This window comes from Camelina sativa, chromosome 2 (genome assembly GCF_030686135.1).
Source record: "Camelina sativa cultivar CO46 ecotype springtype chromosome 2, ASM3068613v1".
NCBI lineage: Eukaryota > Viridiplantae > Streptophyta > Magnoliopsida > Brassicales > Brassicaceae > Camelina > Camelina sativa.
Genome location: NC_141881.1, coordinates 19,819,478 through 19,843,072, shown reverse-complemented (window position 1 = coordinate 19,843,072; position 23,595 = coordinate 19,819,478). Strand labels below are relative to the sequence as shown.

Here is a 23,595-nt window from a genome sequence, read left to right as displayed (position 1 = left end):
ACTTCACACAGTTGGATTCTCATTGCTTCCCGACTAATCTTTAATTAACTAAATTTTAATCTGCCAATGAATAAATTATGCTTATATACTGTATACACTACTATTGTTTAATCCTATTAGTAGTAGAGTATTAATAAAATAATTGGAAGAAGATCTTTTGGAAATTGAAATTTTAGCAGTCAGAATCTTCTCGTTTGACGCCGTTGTTTCTGCTCTTCCCCTTTGACCATCCCCTCATGCCTCAACGACTCTTTTTCTTCTTCTTCTTGAATAGTTTCATGATCTTTTTTAGAAGTTTAATTATATAGTATATGATACTAGCTAGTTAGTAGTATCGATTAAATTTTCCGTTCCATATCAATAGGGTTTAATTGTTTAAGGTCAACAACTCAACATGCATACAAATATAACAACTTCCACAACTTTGCTAAACATTTTTAAAGGATTTTTAATTTGTGAATAGTACGATTTAATTTAATTTTAAACAATTGATCAGTAATGCGTAATACAATAACTCGTCAATAGCATTGATCAAGTAAACACAATATTAAGTTTTTTTTCCTAAACAAAATTAATTTATATAGTCTCGAGAGCTTTTAAGTACATATATAAGCTAAACTCTAATGTCAAAAAAAAAAACAGAAATTATTGGAATATATTGCATATATACAATTACTACAGAATTAACTACATAAAATAAAATGAAAACACATAATTTACAATTTCAAAACAGGACCCTAGGAAAATCTTTTTAAAAGGATATATATTATAACCTAATTAACCTAATTAATATTATAAATGATTAAATTTTTAGCGATAATTTTTTTAGAGATAAAAATTAGTTCAAATTAGTAATTAGTATAGATGTTATATTGGATATTTTTTATTTGACATTTTTTTGATTCGTTCAATTAATAACCATTTGAATAGTAAATAATTTATCATTGCTATAAGAGAAAAAAAAAAAACAAATTCAATGAAAAAAATGAGATCTTGCTTTTTGACAAAAATATTAAACTCTTCGCCAACTAACTTGTACAAAACCTGGCCACACGTTTCCAAGTGAAGAATCAAAAAAGAGATAAGTCAATCGCTTGGAATGAAAAGAGAGATTAAAGGAGGGTATATGGTATTTGATTTTCTAACAAGAGAAAATTAATTTGAAGAGTTGGGAGTACTATGTAATTGTGAATATTTGATCTCTGGCTTGTGTCGATCCCACCTGATTTGTCGCAACCAAGATCATAAAAATGTTGTGTGCCACGATCAATTTATGATATGTAGGAGATGATTTCTAGGTTAATGTATTTACAGGATGTTCCTAGAAACATATTAATCAAATGTTGAGTATGGAAGGAGAATGATTGTCATATCTGCAACATTGACTGCGTATTAATGTCATATCACGAATATGTCCTCTCAATGTAATATAGGCAATCAACACCTAAAAAAAGTTTTAAAATAAATTTAAATATTGTAATTATGTCAATTAGTGCTATTTTTAAAAATTTGTAAAATGCATGATATAACTGTAGATAAAACTTGTTTTAGTGTTATTTTAAATTATTTTTCATGAAAATATGGGAAGAAAAATAAAAAAAAACTTGTGCGTCCATGACACTCTTCGTCGACAATTAGACATGGAACCTAACAAAAAGAATATTAGTCTCACATGTTCTTACCAAAGCAAAACATCACACACTCACACTGATCTCTCAAAAATGTGTAGAAGACGTCGATCGACCTCATCAATTTGCCGAGATACTGTTTTTTCTTTCTTGTCACAATAATTATTAATATTAGTAATAATTATTAATATTAGTTTATGGAAGGCATGGAATTGTGGGTTAATAATCATGTTTTGTAGAAGTTTTCTTTAACATGCATATAACTTAGAAAAAAACCAAAAAAGTTAATTATCTAGCTAGAAAATGAATTATAATAATTTGGAGTAGAATCTAAAAAGAAAAACAACCGTACAAAAAGATACAGAATCATGTGTTATATTAACATTTTTGTTTAACTCAATATTATATATATATATATATATAAGTATACTCTCACGGATTAATATTCTATTCTCACATTCTTATCAAGGCAATGTAAAAGGTCACCTTATTCTTAATCTTTGAGAGATACATTTTTTTTATGGAGTAAACAAAAACAAAAGTGGAACGAAAACGATTAAAACCAGCACCCAATAAAGACGTCGCTCCGAATCAAGATCAAGTGAAGTTATTATAGCTGTGTCAAATTTCGATTATTATTTTTTAAATATAATAAATATATAGTTTGTGATTAGAACGTTTGAAAACTTATTCGAACTATTCTGGTTATATAAAGACAAGTTTCACTTATTTGGCTTCTCATTGGACACAATATTAATCATTCATGTTGTGGACAAACATTGCGAAGTGGAATAATAAAAAAAACTGGAAACAAAACTGATAGGAGACGACTGTAAATGAGCTAAAATTGGGCTTCAACCCAGTAAATGGGCCCAGATAGTCAGATTCGAGATAGTTTGAGAGCAGTCATGGATGCATCCCTTTTGGGAAAACTTACTCAAAATAGATAGATTCTGTCAGGAAAACATATGAATCTATTATACTCCACAAAAAACAAAGTTCCACATTTGGAAACATAGTAAGAAAATTGTCAAGGACCTATTTACTCTCTCACATACAAAAAACTCTAAAGATGAAAAACTAAAAGAGAGAGGTTTCAGTTATGACGCGGAGGCCGTGTGGACGGCTTCGGATAATCTGCGAATAAGAGCGGCGACCGATGACGGCGGTGCTTCACTGCACGCGACACAAACGGAGAAACCTTTACCGGTTCTTTAGGTGTCAAACCAGAGACAACATTTTGATCCTGAACCACAGAAAAAAAAAAAAAGCCTTTAGTTATGAGAAGGTGCGTAAAGACAGACTCCGGTAAGCTAGTAAATTAATATGTGGATCAAGAAATAACCTTGGCAGTGATGTGAACATTGTCGAGGTGACGAGAATCAGAAAGGTGCAAGAGCAGAAACAAAAGAAGGATTGAAGCGGCAATTGAGCTCATTGGTCACAACAGAAACAGTTCACAAGGCTTAACGACTATAAGGGTTATAGAACGTTAAAAGCAATTGGTAGGTAGTAGACACTATATAATAAGAGCAAGTTCACACTTAAGTATTTGAAAAACGTGTTTTTTTTTTATTTATCAATCCAGATGAATGTGCTGGAAAAGCTCATGGGAAAAGCCAAAGATGAGTCAAAAAGGAGAGAAAGAAACAACAAAAGGAAAAGGACATTTAAACCTCGGTTAAAAACGAGTGATTTACTACTTCTTGTCTCCATGCCATCTCATTTGAGACCAATCCCCAAAACTTACCGACCACCAAGGTAAATATTCTATTAAGAAAATGCAAGCTAGTTTCGCATTGTATCCATTATTATATGATATGTAAGCACTTTTTGAAGGCATTGTTTTTAATTACCTTAATGTTTTTGTCTGCCTCGAGAATTTGGAGGTTGACGATGACTGTTAACCCCACTTTTTGAGCTTTGACACGATCCCCGAGACATCTTGTCTCCAAAAAGTCCTCTTGAATTGCCCAAATCCTGCCTGTTTCTAAAACAAATAACACATGTTAGTTCAAAGTAAAAGAGCTTCAAGAACCAAGAACCCAACATCTGGACCAAGAATGTTCCCTGAGAATGTCTTTCTTCTGTTCCAAGAAGCCATCAGACCTGCAAGGCTGCAACTTCAACCTTCAACCTAAGCAAACCAGTGTAGTGTAGACAGGAGGACCCAGCTTTAAGGAAACAGTTGAGCAATTGATTATACCACATAAAATCTATTGGATCAATAACAATCCATTTTGTAGTTTACTTCTATTTGTTATTGTAATATATTACACGCTCTAATACAATTGGAGGTAGCATCAGTCCAGAAGTGCATTCACATAGACTGGTTTCTACCTCCAGAGAACGAAGCCTCCAACAAAATATTTCATGACCGCCAGGACTCTGCAAATATCAGAGCTTTATTTATCACACAATAGCAAATGAACAAAAGCTACTCTAGAGTCTCTTCCTCTTGCAAAGTCTGTTGCAAGAATGCCTCCTATTTACAGAAGAACAACGCTTCTAAATGTGTGGTGGTGAGTGAAAGACAACTAGACAAGGATGTTGCCCTATCCGTTTATCGTATGCTGGAAAACCTGAGCTCGAAATGGAAGTGCTCATTACTTTTAGGTAAACCATCATGACATCTGGAGAAGATTGTTCACTGTGACAGCAGCGGAATTTGTTCTTTGCAGGTCCTACAAGAAAATTGAATCGTAGTAGGCTTTAATTAATATCAAGTCAAAATAATATTACAATTAACACAATTTGGCATGTCGTAGCATTAATCACTTGTGAAAACAAGTGAAGATGCAGAAATGACCTACTAATTCAGCCAGAAATAGTGCTTGCTCATCAAAGTACGCAGATCTAATATTTACCTGAAAAATTATTTCATCAGGCACATGTGGCAGGACTTCTCTCACTGTCTCAACCATAGCTAGTATACTCGCCATGCTATTTTCTGCACGAGAGACAGTTCTCAGATGCAGACCACCTGTTCTTCCACCACCAGCAGGAGGAACATTTGTAGACGGATTCGATACTTGCGAAGGATTCATCGGCCAGAGACCCCAAGTAGCATCGTCAAGTGCATTCTGAGCATAACCTTCCCCAACAGATGCAAGGTGTCTCATCATCATTTGAACCTGCCCCAGTCCAACGGATCTGGAGCCTGCAGAGGGACCCGCGACATCAACACCCTGATCTGACCATGTTTGTAGCAAGCTTGAGTCTAGTCCTGAATTCCTATATGGCATGAGAAAAAGGTGATTTCAAGTAAGCCAATCTTTAGTTAGAAAACCCATGGGGACACAAGCTTGGTTCTCTCAAAAACCAACGATTACTTGCTATCAAAAGAACCAAGTATAATTAGACAATGCATAGTATTTTAGCCAGACAAAATCACAGGACGTGGATGATGTTGTTATGGACACACTGTTACGTTAATGCACTTATGAAGAAAACAGTGAACCCAACCTCCAAGGATCACTTTCAGTGGAATTTGGCGTCTCGGTTGGAAACATTCCAGTGATTCGTGCATGGACAGAACTGTTTTGTCTCTCAAATTGACGGGCTAACTGTTCATCTCTTAAGACTTCTTCTCTGCTAGGATTCGCCTCATTCTCAGTTCTACCAACAAAAAGTGGCTTACGACATGTAGGACAAGAGTAAACCTCATTTAGACCTTGATCCAACCTGGGTCAAAATATCATTGTGATTAACAGTTCTCACAAAATCGTAACAGCACAAAAGGTGGCAGCATAAAGGAGCTAGCATACCATGATCGCAGGCATCCAAGATGAAAAAGGTGGTTGCAGTGAAGTCTTTTAGCCTTAGCCATTGGTTCCTATCATTCGTAATAATCAAAGACTGGTTAGCTACTGAAAAATGCAACGACGCTGATAAATATCTAGCAGAAGCATACCCGACATATAGCACATTCGTCATCATATGCCCGCAGCTCTTCTGAAGTTGCATCAGGAAGAGCTGCATGAAGGGCACCTAAAGCTACTCGCAGTTTAATGTATCCTTTTATCCGTTTCAAAATTGCACTTAACAGGGCCTGGCAAAATCAGACGGGAAAACACACAAAGAACTCAATAGTTAGATCAGTACTTATTAAGCAACCAGTAGAATGACACTTTTTACGAAGAAAGTCGATCAAGGGATTTACACGTATGTTGAGAAACAAAACTGCATCCACCATATGAAAGGCCATTCCATGGAGCCACCAGATGTAAAAATAATGACCAAGGGCCATTACCAAGGTAGCCATGTCTAGAAAGAAACCAAGATTCCGGTTAAGTAGGCCTTTCCATTCCAATAATGAGCCTATTTAAAGGGTAAGAGGTCAAAGTCAGTAATGTAAACATCAAATACGCCAAGGATAATCCAAGAGACATGTGTGCAGTCTAACAGAAGACATCATTAAATTCATACGCCAAAACAAGACAAACCTGCTGTCATAGAATCAAGAAACTTTGATCTTTGGCAATCTGAATTCTTGACTGCTAAGTGGTTGATCCACATATCAAGGAGTTGAAACCCGTGAATCAACAATGCCTGAAAAATTATCCATTATGCGATTGAAAAAACCTCTATTTTCGTCAGGCATGGTTTCAAAGAAGGGCAACATAAACAATGAATACAGCTAATCTTACTAAAGTACCTGCAAGGTCTCAAAAGCTACACTGCATGGCTCAAAAAGTAACAACAAATACAGAGATGAACCAATTCTGTTGTATATCATAAGGGAAAGGTTTATCCTGCAAGATAGGACAAAAATCATTCAGAGAAGAACAACAAGTTCAGTCTTCAATCACTAGAACCTATATTCATACACCAGAGGTCTGGTGTATGAATCAAAGATATCCCTATTCTCCTAATTGTATTGCAGTCTAATAAACGTGAGAACTCTAGACACAATATCTTGTACGCATGTTTTGGAAGAAAAAAAGGGGTTGAAAAAGCCGCAACTGATAATTTCACATGGTGCCACAAAGTTTAGGAAATACCAGAACAAAACAGCAGAGAGAACTATGAACAGAGCTGAATACACACGAAAGTATATCCAAGGAGTAGAAGAAGGAGATGCATTCAATCGCTCAAGCCGATCTCTAGCCAAAGCTTGAAACATCTACACAACATTTCACTACTCATTAGGTGTCTAGAATACCAAATTCAGCATTTTCTGATCATAATTTAAGAAAGTCACACGAAAGTATGTCATACCTTAAGAGTACATAGAACAGTCAACCAGATTGTCCATAGGACCCCCTGAAATACTGTTGGTGGAACCATCAACGGCAGAAAAGTGCCCTAAACCCAGGAACAAAAAGGACTCTAGTTATTAGCATAACAAAGGCAAACATCTACAAGTTACAACAAACAGAATAGATATGCCAATCAAATAAAGTGGTGAAAATAGTTGTTATTCTACATTACTGCTTGTCATTTTAAGTAGAATCTCGTCTACGTCCTTTTTTGCAACAATTCAAATATTCCAGATATAATATAACTATGTAAGTGATAGAAGATGTGGATTGGTTTCGGTTGCAATCTACTGGCTATCATCAAAGTAGAAAACAACTACCTTGTAAATGATGTAATTGGCAAGTCTTTCCACCAGCTTTTTAGTTTCAATGGCATATAGATCCCCGAAAAACAGAGTCTGCAGGGAATTTAAAAAGCTATTAGATCCTCACAAAATGGTTGAAAGACATTTCCACAAAAGAGCTAGTCTATTATCACCCTCTAAGTATGGAGTTCCAACTATTAGATATATGTCGTTTCATAACTAGCGAAAAAACAAGAGTCTTAACTCCTTTGCGTCAGATTTACTTGCTTGCTTCACACACCATAACTCGCAGGTGCAAACTAATTTTTCATGCTGTTTCTAATAACTAAACTAAGAGCTGTAGATTGAATTCCATTCCAAGAAAAGACACACACACACACACACGCACATTCAAAGAAGGCACTTGAGACATCTAACTAACGTAAGAACAAACTTAAAAACTCACTAACTTGTGGGAAGCCCACCTCGGAACCCGTTATACCTTGAGAGAAAGAACAAGAAGAATGTAGACATTGAGCACAAAACTTGTCAGCAAGGCAATTGTAGTGTGAGAACCCAGAAGCAACTCAAGGGGATCCTCAGAATCTCCTAAAGAGACGTTCTTGGTAATCAAACCATCAGCTCTATGTCTATCAAGAGACAACTCACTCCAGACTTGTAAACCCACAAAGCTCAAAGCTGTTGTTGCCACAGAAATGTGCAGATATCTTATCCCCATTAGAAACTATTTACAGCCTTTCTCACTCAGACTTAACCCACTCATTTAAACCAAGTCCCTCTTATCTTACTCCCCTGCATCAACATGAAGCTTATGTAAGCAGGACAATTTATAACGTCGGCTCCGGGAAGGTCAACCAGAGCAAGTACAATTCACAAACATGATCCGCCAAGTTCACAAGATCGAGCAATTGAGAAATATAAACATAAAATTACTAAAATCGAAGGAACTGGGGAATTAATTAACAAAAAAAAAAGGAGAGAGATGAGCTGGGAGACAATGAAACGATTCAACGAACAAATCGAGGCCCATAGAATCAAAGAGGAAGACAATGATTGACTCTGCAGAGAGAGAGATTTCATTCAAACCTGAAATATTCTCTTCGTCGATGATTGTAAAATTCTCTTCAGAACCGGCAATTGCGTCCTCTTTCTCGATGGAGAAGGAAAAAAAAAAAAAGTAAAAGAGCAAAAAAAATATTATTTTAAAATAAACTAAATACGAAAATAAAATAATAGAGGTAAAGGAAAGTTTTGAGACCGCGCGGTAAATAAATAAAAAGTTACTTAAAATTTGATGACGACGATGACGACGGCTCGCCGTGTGCTATGGTCGCCAAAGAATGGCCACGGTTGTTCAAAGTAGTGTTAGGTTATCTTTATCACTGATACATCATCTTACAATCTTAATCTGAAACTTTTATGAACGATAATAACTTGATTGATCCTTTAATTTGACAAAGTTTACGCAGATTCCACAATTGGAGTTGTTTGACTCGATTTAGCACCCTCAAGATATACATTGTATCAATAGTTTGGTACATAATCTAATCCCCTTTTAGACATTTAATAAATCATCCGCATATAGAAAATGAAATTGTTCGAACATCGAGGATTAAGTTGTTCGAGGCTCTGTTGCTCAGCATGTTTGAGTGATACATCAAAGTCTAGAATAATAAGGGAGCAGAGTGCTTTTAAAATATCCATTGAGGAAATGTAATTTTGCTTGATTCACCAAGAAAAACAAAGAAAGAGATCAAGGAACAAACTCGTTCACCACAAAAACATCTTAACATCCATCCATACACACAGAGATCGAAAGGCTCTTAGTCAACATTTATGTGACGAACATTGCTACGCTCATCCTCTTTATTCTTAGGAATCATCACTTTCAACACACCATTCTTCATCTCCGCTTTAATCTCATCAGTCTTGTAAACCTTCTCCGGTAACCCAATCCTACTCGTAAACCTCCGTCCATCATCTCCAGAAACATCTCCATCTCCTTCCTCTGTTTTACCTTCTCCTTTGATCACCAAAGTGTTCTGTTCCAAAGCCAGTTTCACATCTTCTTTGCTCAGTCCAGGCATATCGATCCTTAGATGCAACGCGTCGTCTTTCTCCTTCACGTCCCAGCCACGTCTAACTCCTGAAGCTCCCATTCCACGCGTAGCTGCTGACGCCAAAGGGAGTTCACTCACCTGGTCCATGAAATTTAGCATCTGGCTCAAGCTTCTCGTCGGAGTAAACGGCTCCAACATGTCTGTGTCAAACAAAAATGTTCAGATTATAAAAGATCTCCGAGAGGAAAATTAGATCTATTCGTGGATCCATCGGAAACATGTATCAGATCGGGAAGTTATAAAGAGAAATTGGACGGAGAAGCTGATTTACCTGAGAAGAAATCGCCGCCACGTGAGAAACATGTCGGTTTGAGCGATGGTTTCTTTCGTCACCGTCTTCGTAGTTTCTGACGGCGTTTGTATTGAAGAGGCGAGAAGAAGCAGCCGCCGGACGAATTGATCGTAAGGAGCGAGGGACGACGGAGGAAGAGAGAAGTCTCCTGAGAGCTAGAGACGATGACGCCATTTTTTCAGATTAGAAGAAAAGTAAGCTAGTGATTAATAAGATATTTATAAGCTCGATGAGAGAATTTTTTAGTTCTATGTGTGAGAAAAAAAAAAAATGGTTAGAGAAAGGTTTTATATAGTAAGGAAGAAGAAGAAGAAGGTGCTGGAGAGTGGTGAGTTTGCTCAAGGATGGTTCTAGAAGTGCGTGGTCTCCAAGTAAATTTTTTTTTTTTTTCCTATTTTACGAAAAAGAAGAAAAAGATTCAATTTCTCTAATTGCCCATCACTTTTGGGCCCTTATTTGTGAATTTAATTGATCATCTTCGGTTTATTTTGGTTCGATTTTGTGGTAGATTGAAGATTTGTAGTACCGAATGAAAACCGAAATTTAAAGTCGGTTTAGATCGATTTGGTTTAGTTTGAACTTCAGTGTCTCTGCGAAATCAGAAGATCTTCATCTCTTCGACATTGATCTTCGAAGTTGAAAAGAGTCTTGAGGGGAATCGGAGTGAGTGATCTCCGATCAGGATGATGCTGGATCTAGGTCCATTTTCAGATGAGAAGTTCGATGCCAAGCGTTGGGTTAACTCGTCGTGCCAAGCGCGTCACCCGCAGGATTCGCTCGAGAAACATCTTGTGGATCTGGAAATGAAGCTCCAGATTGCCTCCGAGGAGATCGGAGCTTCACTTGAAGAGCAGAGCGGAGGCGCTCTCCTTCGTGTACCTCGCGCCACACGCGACGTGTTGCGTCTCCGAGATGATGCCGTGTCTCTGCGTGGTTCTGTTGCTGGAATCCTCCAGAAGCTCAAGAAGGTACGCATTTTTTGCTTATTCTTTGGACTATTTGATTCTGCACAACTTCTGCTTTCGTTTGGAGATTTCAATCTGAGCTTTTGGTAGGATCCATCTCGCTAAATTAGATTAGATTATTAAATTAGATCAGAAATCCTTGCAAATGATCTGATTCAGTTAGAGAATTGTGTGCATTTGAGTTGGGCAATGTAGTTGATTTTGGGTGTTATTATGTTTCTATCTCAAAAGAGTTTGTTACAACGCGTTCTTATCGAAATTGGTACTTGCAGGCAGAGGGTTCTTCAGCAGAATGTATAGCTGCCCTTGCTAGAGTGGATAGTGTCAAACAGAGAATGGAGGCTGCCTACAAAACACTACAGGTCAGTATGCATAGTAATATTTTGATCCATCATGTGGACACTTGGGGTAGATCTGGAAATTGATTTTTGTCTCTCTGGTATATGGACAGGATGCTGATGGTTTAACTCAGTTAAGCTCGACGGTTGAGAGTGTTTTTAACAGTGGCGATCTTCCTCGTGCTGCAGAAACTCTTGCCAGCATGAGAAATTGTTTGTCTGCCGTTGGAGAGGTAGTTTAATATCAGCTTCAGTACTTTATGGATTTAAGTCTTTTGTCATCGTCACTCTTAACTCCAATTTTGATCAACAGGTTGCAGAATTTGCTAATGTTAGAAAGCAACTAGAGGTCTTGGAAGACAGACTGGAGAAAATGGTGCAGCCACGTCTTACCGATGCATTAACATATCACAAGGTTTGAACCCATATAGCTGCAAAACCTAACTAATTTAGGTTGTGGTATGTTGCTATTTATTGTTCTGAAAAGCCTTTCACCAAATTTGGCAGGTTGATGTCGTTCAAGATTTGCGAGGAATTCTAATCCGGATTGGGAGATTCAAGTCTATGGAATTGCAATATTCAGAAGTCCGTCTAAAGCCAATTAAGCAACTCTGGGAAGATTTTGACACAAAGCAAAGGGCCAACAAGCTTGCCAATGAGAGAAGTGAAAGTCAAAGGTTGTCTAGCGGTGATGAGTTTCAATTGACATCATCTCAGACATCATTTGCCAGTTGGCTGCCAAGCTTTTACGACGAAATGCTACTCTATCTTGAGCAGGAGTGGAAATGGTAAAATATTTACTTTTTTTTTTCTTACAGTAACTGCATATTTTTACCAGGCTCTTCGAGTGACAGTATGTCAGACCTTTATACCCAATCATGTGATTGCAGCTTAAGTATCAATCACTGTAGTACGTTTTTGCTTTCATGATTGTTCAGGTGTATGGTTGCCTTCCCTGATGACTACATGACTCTTGTCCCAAAGCTGTTGGTTGAGACCATGAAGGTACTGGGGGCTAGTTTTGTTTCTCGTGTTAACCTTGCAACAGGAGATGCTGTTCCTGAAACGAAAGCACTCGCCAAAGGTTAGATATGATGTCAGTACTGATTGTTAAGTTTCCTTCTTAGCCTAGTCCTTTTACCCAGCTGGATTGGGATTGCGTTGCTTCTTTGGTTGTTCTACTGTACCATCCTCGTGCCTTAATAGATAGATCTAAGAGTGTCAGTTTCTCCTGCCTTTACATGAGCTGAAGTTTTTGGCTGTTCTTGTTAAGTTTGTAATTTGTGTGCATAGTGGCAAATATCATGAGTATGTCGATATTTAAGAGAGTTCCACTTGTTAAGTTTGTAATTTTTGTGCATAGTGGCAAATATCATGAGTATGTCGATATTTAAGAGAGTTCCAGGAAATCTGAACTTTCATTTGAAAAAACTTATTTGTAACATTTTTTTTTTCATTTAGTGATTGAAATTTTTTCAGACAATTAACTATTGTTTGTATTTAGGAAAATACTGACAGTTCTGATGTTTAACTTGAACAGGTGTGATGGATCTATTATCTGGAGACTTGCCCAAGGGTATTAATATTCAGACTAAACATCTTGAGGCGCTGATTGAGCTGCACAACGTAACTGGTTCCTTTGCAAGAAACATACAGCACCTGTTTGCCGAATCTGAACTTAGGGTCTTAATAGATACGCTGAAGGCCGTTTACTCACCCTTTGAATCGTTTAAGCAAAAGTAAGTTTTCAAGTTGTGTACTTCTCTAGGATTTAGAGATTTTCTCATTTTATCGATGAAACTTATTTAGGGTATATGGCTCTTAAAGGCTGTTTGTGACATAAGAGTTTATCATTCTTTAGATATGGGAAGATGGAACGTGCTATTCTATCCTCTGAGATTGCAGTGGTGGATCTTAGAGGGGCTGTTACTCGTGGTGTTGGGGCTCAAGGAATCGAACTCAGCGAAACAGTACGTAGGATGGAAGAGTCTATTCCCCAAGTTGTTGTTCTTCTGGAAGCTGCGGTTGAAAGGTGTATCGGCTTCACTGGCGGCTCAGAGGCAGACGAGCTGATACTTGCGTTAGATGACATAATGTTGCAATATATCTCAATGCTTCAAGAAACACTCAAATCTTTGAGAGTTGTGTGTGGAGTGGATGGTACAGGTGATGGAGTTGGCTCAAAGAAAGAGGCAAGTGCAGAGAAAAGGGAGAGCTCTCGCAAGATGGATTTGACTTCAAATGAGGAATGGTCCATTGTCCAGGGAGCACTACAAATTCTTACTGTTGCTGATTGTCTCACGAGTAGGTCTTCTGTCTTCGAAGCCTCTTTGAGAGCCACTCTAGCTAGATTAAACTCCAGCTTGTCTATTTCATTATTTGGCACAAATTTGGATCAAAACCTATCACATTTGAAAAGTGAACAAACTGCTGGAGATTTGTCTATGGCTGGACGAGCTTCCTTGGATGTGGCAGCTATTCGGTTGGTTGATGTTCCGGAGAAGGCTCACAAACTGTTAAACCTGTTGGAGCAGGTACCGAAAAGCTGTAGTCTTGATTTACAAAGTTTCTGAATTAACTATCCTTTTGTTTCCTTATTCCCTTGATTTGTTGCAGTCTAAAGATCCACGGTTCCACGCCCTGCCTTTGGCATCTCAGAGAGTTGCTGCATTTGCCGACACAGTCAACGAACTTGTGTATGATGTCCTAATATCAAAAGTCAGGCAACGCCTGGGGGAAGTATCTCGCCTACCAATCTGGTCTTCTGTCGAGGAACAAACTGCATTTCCTCTACCAAACTTCAGCTCATACCCTCAGTCTTATGTTACAAGTGTAGGAGAATATCTTCTTACTTTGCCTCAGCAGCTTGAGCCTCTAGCTGAAGGAATCTCAACCAATGGTGACTCAAACAACGAGGATGCCCAATTCTTTGCAACGGAGTGGATGTTCAAGGTAAGTCTAATTTAAGCGTTAGTCAACCTCAGATTGCAATAAGCTAAGACCTTAACCACTAATTTTTTTTTAAAAAAACAGGTAGCAGAAGGCGCAACCGCCCTGTACATGGACCAACTGAGAGGAATCCAATACATTTCAGACCGAGGAGCACAACAACTCTCTGTAGATATAGAGTACTTGAGCAATGTGCTTTCGGCTCTGTCCATGCCAGTTCCGCCAGTTCTTGCAACTTTTCAGACGTGTTTGGCTACACCGAGAGATGAGCTCAAAGATGTGATGAAATCAGAAGCTGGTAGTGAACTCGATTTCCCTACAGCTAATCTTGTTTGTAAGATGCGTCGTATCAGTTTCGATTAGCCTACGAGACTCTGCTAACAAGTCGGTTCCTCCATTGTCATATTGTATAAACACATGGTGAATTTTTGATGCAATATAAAAGACAAGTTTCGAAATTTGTAGTAAATGCTTTCTTAATTGCATCAAAAAACACTAGACCAGAATCCAAGAGTCACGTGTAGATCTATGTTCGGAGCCGCTGGTGTCTAATAAAATACTCGAATTCACCGCTGAAAAATTCATGATTAGGTAGTTTTCGTGTTTTCTACGTTTACAAAATAGTTTTATTATTCAATAAAAGATACACTTGACACCAAATCATAGATGAAATGGCTTTCACTAAACATTGCGTGAGATGAAGAACCAAAACTGGTTGGTTCCTCGGTAGGTATCTTCTAACAATGTCTGTGGGTGTCATATAATTGGATTGTTTTTAAGTATAGTTACATGACATCTCATCTTGTTAAGAACCATAGTTACATGACATTCATTGGGCTTGGATTTGTCTTTCTTGTGAACTATAATAACGCCAAGCATTTTGTTGAACATTGCTTTTTAAGAGATGGTTGATATTTGATAGACAAATGAATGATTTTTTTTTTCTTTTCCAAAATGGTAATTTAATCAACAAACGAACTTTTGCATTTTTGCCAAAACAAATATAATTTTTTTAATGAGACATAAAACACACTAATTTGTTTTGACATCGCCAAATTAATTATGATATTAGTCAATTTTATTTTCCATTTAATTAAAAGTCAAACATCATTATTTTGTTAAAACGATGCTATTTTCTTACGTCAAAATTAGGACAAAATTGTGTTTCTTCCTTCCCGAATCTCTAATTTCCAATTTGATTCATCTTTCTCCCTTCTCCGATTTGATTATCTTTTCCACAAGTTCTTTATTAGAATGGCTGTTTTCCCACCTTACTTTTGATATATATTATGATTTCTTTATTTATTAAAAACTCTAATAAAAAAACTTTCAATTTTATTTATTTATTTAGATCACTAAGTTGTTTTCTTCTCAATTTATTTCTTGAAAGTATTTGAATTTCCAACTAAATGTTATTTTCATTCATCTTAATTCTTTTTGATTCATTTTTATGTACTTTATTTTTTTCTATCTTAAGTTTATATTTTATTGGAAGCAACAAAATTTAAAAACAATAATATAAATTCATACAACTAATACTACTTTTTGGTGCATATTGATTGAAATGGTAGACCAATGTAACAATTTAGCAACAATGGTCACTATTTACGGTGATTTTAGCAAATATAGACGGAATACAAATATTTTTCAGTGAGTTCCACATAAGTTTGATATTGTCGTAAGATATATGCGTTAAAGGTTGTTATGTGCACAAATAACCCCATTGTAGAAAAGTATTTGTTTTCAGTTCTATGCATTTTATAACTAGATTAGACCTGCATAAATTACGCACGTATAAAAAAAAATGTGAAAATCGTATTTAGAGTTCACACACTTCATCTTACAATACATTTTAACTATATATGACAACATTATAAATCAAATTTACTTCTATGCACTAATCCTGATGGATAAGATTCATAATTTTATATCAAATTAATTTGTATTATAATAATATTAACATTAATACAAAATAATTCTCAAGAAAAAATGAAAACTAATATTATCTCATATTTAAAAAACTAACATTGGCTTAAATATAATTGTTTTATATGTTGTAATCTCATACGGAATAATTTTAATACTTGTCTAACTAATTTTAAATAATATTATACTAACATTATCATATATTAATCAAAAATCCATATAAGTTTAATACTTTTCCTCAAAAAAAGTGTTTATCTTTAAATCAGAAAAATGAAATCAAAAGTCAAATAATAATCTCAAGAAAATGAAAGAAGAATATGCATAATCTGAAGAATATATGCATAATACGTAAACAAATGCTATAAATTACATAAACATGTTAACTTTTTGAAAAAGCTTTGCCTTATAATTAAAATTTGACCCCAAAAAGTATATCTATATAGAATAATTTACAGAATTGATATATAGTACTTTATAATATGAAACATCCTCGTAAAAATGAACACCTCATAAGAAGTTTATTTTTTACAAAAACTTTTTTTTTAACAATAGAACACTATTTAATTAATTAATCCTACTATATTAATTGAGAAGTACAAATATGAAACTAACCTTAAAATGTGTAAAAATTTACATTCAATTGCCATTAGAAAAAATTAATTAAGCTTAATTAACTAATTTAAATAAATATAATTAATTAAAAATAAAAAACATTCACAGATCAAATATTAAAAAATCTAAAAAATATTTTCTCTTTCTAATAAATTATGGATGAAATTACTAATTATTTTTTTTTAAAATATATAAACCAATCAGAATTTTAAAAACTAAGATTTTCTATCCAAGTATACAATACAATTATTTTTAATAACTAAATTCGAAGATTTTGTTAAGATTTCAAATTATGATTCTCCTATCATCTTTATTTTATGTTATTTACAAATTGTTTGGAATTTTCATTTAATACTTATAATTAATAAAATACATATTTGTTCTGCATGTTGTGATTTGAATTTTTTAAAATGAATATATATTACTCAATGTATGAAAATGTGTGTTTTAATTTCCACATTGGCGGGTTGGTAAAACTAAATTTATATATAAAATTTTTTCTTTGCTCACAATTATAATATTAAAATTACTATTTTATATTTCACAAAATAATGATGCAAATACAATAAATAAACAATATAAAATTGTATTAATACGTCAAAAATAAAATACTATAATATTCTAAAATAATTAGTATTCAAATAGACTAACAGATTTACATAACAATTAAAAATAAATATTATCTCAAATAAAATATTTTTTTTTTTAAATAAATAATAATTTTTATTGTTATAATTTTTTTTTAAAATGTTGATTCGTGCTTTAAGCACGAGATATATCCTAGTAATGGTATATTTTAAGAAACTATTATGTTATGACATGATTTAGTTGTTTATATAAAGATGAGTGTTTACCATCTTTTTCTTTTAGAATTAATAATTGATTCTATAATTTATTTAATTATGGTATTAGATTAATTAATTTTATAATTTGTTTAATCATTTTTCTTATAGAAGTAGTAACTTTATATACATAGTAGTAGAATTTTTTTTATATATATTTTTAAAATTGTATATTTTTTTTAATTTTCTAATAATTATCTTTTAATTTTTTTAATTTATTAAAATAAAAAATTTATATTACGCATGTCAAAATTTCAAATTAATAAAATTGACACACTTAACCAAGCTTTATAGAATAAGATTGATGCAAAAATATATATGAACTAATTATTATATAATAATACAGTATACGATAGACGCCCTTTTCTTCGTGGCGAACGAAACCCTAATCATCACTCCTCCTCCTCCAATCCATCATCCTCCAAATTTGATTCTGCAATTGTCTGTTCTATCTTCAAATTTGATTCAGTTCGATTTCTTCGTAGCCCACCATGGATGCTCAGCGAGCTCTGTTAGACGAACTTATGGGAGCAGGTGAATGAATAATCCAAGAGCAAAAAATCTAGTTTCAGATTTTATCCCCGAAATTGAGCTCTCCAAAGCTTTTAATTTATGGTTTCCATGTGAAGAATTTGGTGAATTTTGTGTTTAATTTTAGCTAACAGAGGAAACGATTTTGCTTGCAGCTCGTAATCTGACAGACGAAGAGAGAAGAGGGTTCAAGGAGGTTAAGTGGGATGATAGAGAGGTCTGTGCATTCTATATGGTTCGATTTTGTCCTCATGACCTCTTCGTTAATACTCGAAGCGATCTTGGTTAGTCACACTATTTGTAAATTTGTATGATATGCTTTTTCTTCATGTTAGATTCTTAGCTTCGTTGTTGTCTCTGGTTCTTTCAGGAGCGTGCTCGAGAATTCATGATCCAAAGTTGAAAGAGAGGTGAGGCTCCATTGAGATCTTCATTATGTTTGATTCTGTTAACTTACAAATCTGTATTGATTCGTGTGAGATTAATATGCCTACATTTGAATAAGAAATTGCTCAAATAGAACATTTACTGTAGTGCTCTACTCCTAAAAGGATTTTGTGGCTATCTTGCATGTTTATGTCCATCAATGTTATACGTAGAGGTTACAATTAGGCCTACCTGAGAGCGTATTTATATAAAGGAGTTTTGAGTTTTTTTCGTTTGTTTGTTTCAGTTTCGAAAACTCTCCGAGGCATGATTCCTATGTGCCTAAATTCGAGGCTGAGCTTGCACAGTTTTGTGAGAAGTTGGTATGTAATGCTTGTCACTCCTATTAGATTTTTTTTCCGTAAGAATCGAGTCTTCTGTACACTAAGATTGGAACTGGTTACAGGTGAATGATCTTGATAGGAAGGTCAGGCGTGGACGTGAACGCCTTGCACAAGAGGTTGAGCCGCCTCCACCACCTTCTCTATCTGCAGAAAAAGCTGAACAATTGTCTGTTTTGGAGGAAAAAGTTAAGAACCTTTTGGAACAAGTGGAAGCACTTGGTGAAGAGGGCAAAGTGGATGAAGCTGAAGCGCTAATGAGGAAGGTACTATGCTGTTGAGTTCTAAAGAAGCTCTAAAAAATGAGTTTCCAAGTTTTGACAAGTCATACTAGATCTTGGAATATGACTTGATTCCTCCCTGTTTCAGTTACACCCTTAGTGACACCTAAATATGATTTAGTGTACTGAGTGCTTAACTTTCAATAACTTTTGTAGGTGGAAGCGCTTAATGCTGAGAAGACAGTCTTGTTACAGCGACCAACTGATAAGGTACTTGCTATGGCACAAGAGAAGAAAATGGCACTGTGTGAGGTTTGTGGATCATTCCTTGTGGCTAATGATGCTGTAGAAAGGACGCAGTCTCATGTCACTGGAAAACAACATGTTGGCTATGGCTTGGTTCGGGAGTTTCTTGCTGAACAAAAAGTAAGTCTCTAAATTAATACTGTCTTTTTGGAAGATGGGGATAGTGATACTTTTTTACTTTCTTTTCTTTTCCAGGCTGCTAAAGATAAAGGAAAGGAAGAAGAAAAGCTAGTCAGAGGAAAAGAAGCAGATGATAAGCGGAAACCAAGGGAAAAGGAAAGCGAGAGTAAGAGGAGTGGGTCTAGTGATAGAGATAGACACCGTGATCGGGATCGGGACAGAGATGGTGATAGACACAGGGACCGTGGTAGGGATCATAGAAAGCCTTATGACAGGAGATCGAGGAGTGGGAGAGAGGGTCGTGATCGAAGCAGGTCACGATCTCCTCATGGAAGGTCTGGTCACAGAAGAGTGTCAAGAAGCCCCATTCGCCAGTACTAGTTGGAGACCCTCATGGAAGGTCTAGCCACAGAAGGGTGTAGAAAATCCCATTTGCCACCACTAGTTTGAGATAAATGTGTTGTCGCTCTGTCTTGGGACCAAGGAACTTTGCACATTAATGAGGTAGACATTGTGACATTCCCCTTAGTTTCATGAGCATGTTTTTTGTTTTGGAACTTCCTTGTTTAAAAATTTATGGATAAGATTTGTCTTTGTACCCGGTTCACAGCTATTCTAAGAGTTTGAGACCTTACCCCTTCATCGGTTATTTGTTAAGAGGTCAAAAGCGTTGAGGTAGGTATAACCATATACCCTTTACATTTTCATTGTATTTCACAACGTTTGGGATGCTATAGCCTCTTTGATTTCGTCGGTTGGTACCCATTTCTAGTTTGATATACTTTTCTGATTGAAAAGACTACAGAATCGGGAATATTTGGCTTGAATGACACAGATACTATTTGAGGTACCAAATATATGACTAGAAGTCATCCTTTTACTAGAAGTTGGTTTCAGTTTTGAGTTTGAATAATAATCTTTGGCTTTGGGGTTAAATTCAGTTTTGTTACATTTCTTTGGAACATTTGGTTGCAAAATAAAGCCTTCAATAAAGGAATCTCTGCGAACCCAGGAAACACATTGGATGGGTCGGCTTGGTATTTGATTTGTATCGGCTATCGGGTAAACTCCCACAGCTGTTTATGAACTTTTGATAAATCTTTTCCAAATTCAAGTGGTGGATGATTATAATAAAAACAGTAGGTAAGGAATTCTCTGGTGGGAGCAAGAACAGTTTTGATGGTTTCTGTTGAGGTCCCAAGAACAGTTTTGGGTGTTTGTGTTGAGGTCCCAAGAACAAGGTCTGTGTTGATGTTTTGGCCTATCTCAAAGTTGGTTGGCCTTTGTGTAAAACCTGGATAAACCTGTCATATAAACATTACAAATGTCTTTTCTTTTCTGATTTCTGTCTTTGATTCAAATAAAAACCTCAGCTTGTTTGTGAATGAATACCTTGTTTTGGGGCTTCTTGGTTTTGCAGCTACACAAAGCTTTCTCATATTTGGTAAGCAAACTCGTAAGACTGTAAATGGAAGTGTGTGACGAACGACTTTTGTCTACTACTACCAATCTCAGATTAAATCGAACAGTGAAAGAAAAATAACAGAACGTGATAATATATTGTTGGTAAAGTTGAAGAGCATCAAAAACTATGTAATATTAGACGACGATTCAGTTGGGATCAGATTTTTTTTAAATCACGTTTTTATAGCCCAAGTTTTCTTATAGCTATCGTCATATAACAGCCTATCCGCCGCTTCCGTCATTCATATGGTCTCACTTTAATAACTTTTAGGTCGGCAACCTGAAATCAAATAAAATTTTAGACTTAACCGTAACCAAACCAAATCATTTGTTTCGGTTTTTCAAGTTATGGTTTTTGCCCACCCCTTTTGAACTCTACCCTAGAGAGATTGCTCTTAAAATCCTAAACTGGATCCTACGGTAGGTCAATCAACAATACACGATATTTGAAACTCAATGGGGATATGGAAGACAACTCCGATCCGATCCCAATTGACATCATTATCGAGATACTCTCGAAATCATCTGCCAAGTCCATCGCTAGGTTTGGTCTCGCATCCAAGTTCTGCGCGTCCATACTAAGCCGTCCAGAATTCACCGAGTTGTTCTTGACTAGGTCTTCGAGTCGGCCACGTCGACTCTTATTAGCAGTCCAAGAAGATTCCGGTAACTTGTGGCTGTACTCAACGCCTCAGCCTCAAAATCTAGATAAGAACGATCATTCGCTTATAGTAGCCGCCGATTTTCATATGCAGTTACCAATAAGATACTTGGACGAAAAGGAAGTGTCTGACCCTGTTTCTAGCTTACTATATTTCAGTAGTATGCAAATCTCAGAGGCTGAGAGAGATGATGGTGCCGGTGATATGTAACCCTAGCACAGGACAGTACGCGAGATTACCTCAAATGAAAAGGAAGAACCATTCGAGAAGCCTTTTAGGGTATGATCCGATTAACAAACAGTACAAGGTACTGGCCGTAACCAAAAAACGTCATGGATATATTCTGACATTAGGAACTGGAAAAATGTCATGGAGGAAGGTCCAACTTCGAGTTAAGTAACAAACTCCGATCGGTCCTTCATGGACGTTATCTTCAACCTTCAGAATCAACTCGATCGGTCCTCACTACGCACCAAATGTTAAGTAACAAACTCCGATACCTTTATTCCTTAACCAAGTACTATACACACCATGGATAGAGACTAGCACATCACTAGCTCTTCCATCATCATCTCACATACGAGATCACACAACAGAATACAATCAACATGGCTCCCCAATGAATGCCACAACACCTATTTATACTAAAGGTCCTAAGATAGTTTGTTATGTAAACGTAACTAACTTCTTCTTCACTCCAGCTCCATTCTCACGTGCATTCTCGATTGCACATGTTCTCTTTTACCTTTCATATACTCTTATGAGCTTATCAGAACCATTATCCTAAAAGTGGAGGGATATGCATCAATGGGGTTTTGTATTACCTAGCTGCTGGCTACCAAAACATTGAGAAAATAGCTTGTTTTGATGTTAGGTCTGAGAAGCTTAGGTTTCTTGACAAAGAATCTACTACCAGAACTGATTAATTACAGGGGTAAATTAGGCGTGGTCAGGTTTTCCTGGATCGGGTACGGTCAACAACTTACTAAATTCCGGTTTCGGTTGTGGATTCTTGAGAATGTCCAGAAACAAAAATGGTTGCACCGTGAAAACCATTTGTCAGTGAAGTTTTTCTTTGAAGGCGGTATTTCCGTTGTTGGAGCGACTGCTTATGGTGAAATTATTCTGTCCCCTGATTATCTCTGTAATCCCTTCGTTGTGTTGTACATTAATCCCGAAAGAAACACTCTGGAACACCTTATAATCCAAGGTTTAGAAGCGCTTGAAATTGATAGTAGTGTTTACACCTTTGTGGACTATGCAGAAGGTTACAGGTTTACATAACACAGAGTCTGTAAATGTGACTTTCATCTACAGGTGAGTGAGTCCATCATTTTGTTGGCTTACCAATTTATTTTCTAGGTTTTATTCTCGATCGTTACTTGAAAGCAAAACAATGTTTTCTATATCACACACATCAATTGCATTTTTATTCAACATTCTTAATTCGTATTGATATTCTAGTTTATAACGTTTTTTTATAAGACCTCTATAGCAATATTCTATATTCTTGTTTCTCAGCATTCTTCGTCGTCTACTTAAACAAAATAATTTAACACGCTTTGTTACTCACCAATTCTTGTCTAGACACATGATTAATTGAGATTATCAACACAGTTTAATTAATTCAAATACTAATACGCGTTTAACACCTTACCCCTTGTGCAAATACACAAGAAAGAGTGAGTCGTTAAACAATCCAACATTTATCATCAAAGTTTTATTTGCTTGAGTTGCTGTTTGATACCCCAGAGAAAAAAACTCTTACTAAAACTAGATGTTTGAGTTGCAATTAATCATTCATGAAAGATCCTAGCTATATCTTACTTGAGTTAATGCTGTTTCCGGATTCTATTTTCTTACATGATACTAATAATTAGTGTACCCGATTCTTTATCGTTCTAAGCTATCTCTACAGGTTACGTGGTTGACATACATAAGTATTACATATGACCACCACAATTTAAGCAAAGTTTGTACTCTACTTATTTATATATCCTACTCATAGTTCTCTCTTTGGAGCTTTAGTTCTTACTTCTTAGCTAGTAAGTACAGCAAACTATCACTTTCAAACTAGTTGTCTAAACCGGCTGTTAAGCCATGCTTAAGCATAAAATCCAACTGAGCTCCTTCGCGTATGGGATTAGAGGAAAGCTCTTCGAAGCGTAGACCGAAAATGCAAATACATGCATGTGATCAAGTGACTCTAGAGCTTAATATCTTTTCGAGATTCTTTGCAGTGGTTATGAGTTTAAGTTATATTGTGTCCACAGTCCACTGCGTTAT

General features: G+C 35.9%; 3 protein-coding genes and 2 pseudogenes across 37 annotated transcripts; 3 read left to right on the top strand and 2 right to left on the bottom strand.

Moving 5' to 3' along the window:
• Positions 1–3,803: 3,803 nt before the first annotated feature.
• On the bottom strand, positions 3,804–8,613 carry LOC104726164 (E3 ubiquitin protein ligase RIN3). 2 transcript variants are annotated; one of them, XM_010444967.2, is made up of 14 exons: positions 8,479–8,613; positions 8,281–8,340; positions 7,676–7,986; positions 7,210–7,287; positions 6,849–6,935; positions 6,632–6,753; positions 6,286–6,382; positions 6,074–6,179; positions 5,791–5,948; positions 5,542–5,679; positions 5,396–5,463; positions 5,094–5,312; positions 4,496–4,862; positions 3,804–4,312 (listed from the first exon to the last, which is right to left on the bottom strand). In XM_010444967.2, the coding sequence occupies exons 3-14, from the start codon at positions 7,910–7,912 to the stop codon at positions 4,253–4,255; spliced, it is 1,737 nt and encodes a 578-aa protein (XP_010443269.2). In that variant the 5' UTR covers positions 7,913–7,986; positions 8,281–8,340; positions 8,479–8,613; the 3' UTR covers positions 3,804–4,252. The 2 variants fall into 2 exon arrangements, with proteins under 2 accessions (XP_010443269.2, XP_010443260.2); XM_010444958.2 differs by lacking the exon at positions 8,479–8,613 and having other exon boundaries at positions 8,281–8,414.
• A 267-nt stretch (positions 8,614–8,880) lies between these two features.
• Positions 8,881–9,852, bottom strand: LOC104726153 (23.5 kDa heat shock protein, mitochondrial-like; annotated as a pseudogene). The gene is made up of 2 exons (XR_015580804.1): positions 9,586–9,852; positions 8,881–9,454 (listed from the first exon to the last, which is right to left on the bottom strand). The product of XR_015580804.1 is annotated as a 23.5 kDa heat shock protein, mitochondrial-like (transcript).
• Positions 9,853–9,931: 79 nt separating this feature from the next.
• LOC104726143 (conserved oligomeric Golgi complex subunit 7) lies at positions 9,932–14,316 on the top strand. The gene is made up of 10 exons (XM_010444938.2): positions 9,932–10,574; positions 10,844–10,933; positions 11,023–11,142; positions 11,223–11,324; positions 11,417–11,697; positions 11,848–11,993; positions 12,450–12,648; positions 12,771–13,443; positions 13,526–13,861; positions 13,943–14,316. Exons 1-10 carry the CDS (start codon positions 10,290–10,292, stop codon positions 14,219–14,221), a joined length of 2,511 nt encoding a protein of 836 aa, XP_010443240.1. The 5' UTR covers positions 9,932–10,289; the 3' UTR covers positions 14,222–14,316.
• Positions 14,317–17,530: 3,214 nt separating this feature from the next.
• LOC104726063 (uncharacterized) lies at positions 17,531–20,589 on the top strand. 33 transcript variants are annotated; one of them, XM_087486164.1, is made up of 11 exons: positions 17,531–17,772; positions 17,925–18,053; positions 18,140–18,179; positions 18,443–18,518; positions 18,602–18,802; positions 18,974–19,183; positions 19,259–19,687; positions 19,794–19,858; positions 19,982–20,030; positions 20,196–20,245; positions 20,327–20,589. In XM_087486164.1, the coding sequence occupies exons 1-7, from the start codon at positions 17,730–17,732 to the stop codon at positions 19,562–19,564; spliced, it is 1,005 nt and encodes a 334-aa protein (XP_087342290.1). In that variant the 5' UTR covers positions 17,531–17,729; the 3' UTR covers positions 19,565–19,687; positions 19,794–19,858; positions 19,982–20,030; positions 20,196–20,245; positions 20,327–20,589. The 33 variants fall into 33 exon arrangements, with proteins under 33 accessions (XP_087342290.1, XP_010443218.2, XP_087342266.1 ...); XM_010444916.3 differs by having other exon boundaries at positions 20,324–20,589; XM_087486140.1 differs by having other exon boundaries at positions 20,166–20,245.
• Positions 20,590–21,111: 522 nt separating this feature from the next.
• Positions 21,112–22,447, top strand: LOC104752775 (putative F-box protein At5g52620 pseudogene; annotated as a pseudogene).
• Positions 22,448–23,595: the final 1,148 nt, after the last annotated feature.

Excerpts from the sequence above, each read along its gene's own strand:
- LOC104726143 (XM_010444938.2), top strand. The coding sequence starts at position 10,290 with ATGATGCTGGATCTAGGTCCATTTTCAGATGAGAAGTTCGATGCCAAG. Across the intron at positions 11,698-11,847 it reads CTTGAGCAGGAGTGGAAATG|GTGTATGGTTGCCTTCCCTG; the intron begins GTAAAATATTTA and ends ATGATTGTTCAG. Across the intron at positions 11,994-12,449 it reads AACGAAAGCACTCGCCAAAG|GTGTGATGGATCTATTATCT; the intron begins GTTAGATATGAT and ends TAACTTGAACAG.
- LOC104726063 (XM_010444928.3), top strand. The coding sequence starts at position 17,730 with ATGGATGCTCAGCGAGCTCTGTTAGACGAACTTATGGGAGCAG. Across the intron at positions 17,773-17,924 it reads AGACGAACTTATGGGAGCAG|CTCGTAATCTGACAGACGAA; the intron begins GTGAATGAATAA and ends TTTTGCTTGCAG. Across the intron at positions 19,184-19,258 it reads AGTTTCTTGCTGAACAAAAA|GCTGCTAAAGATAAAGGAAA; the intron begins GTAAGTCTCTAA and ends TTTCTTTTCCAG.
- LOC104726164 (XM_010444967.2), bottom strand. The coding sequence starts at position 7,912 with ATGGGGATAAGATATCTGCACATTTCTGTGGCAACAACAGCTTTGAGC. Across the intron at positions 5,464-5,541 it reads ACGAATGTGCTATATGTCGG|GAACCAATGGCTAAGGCTAA; the intron begins GTATGCTTCTGC and ends TACGAATGATAG. Across the intron at positions 5,313-5,395 it reads CTTGGATGCCTGCGATCATG|GTTGGATCAAGGTCTAAATG; the intron begins GTATGCTAGCTC and ends ATTTTGACCCAG.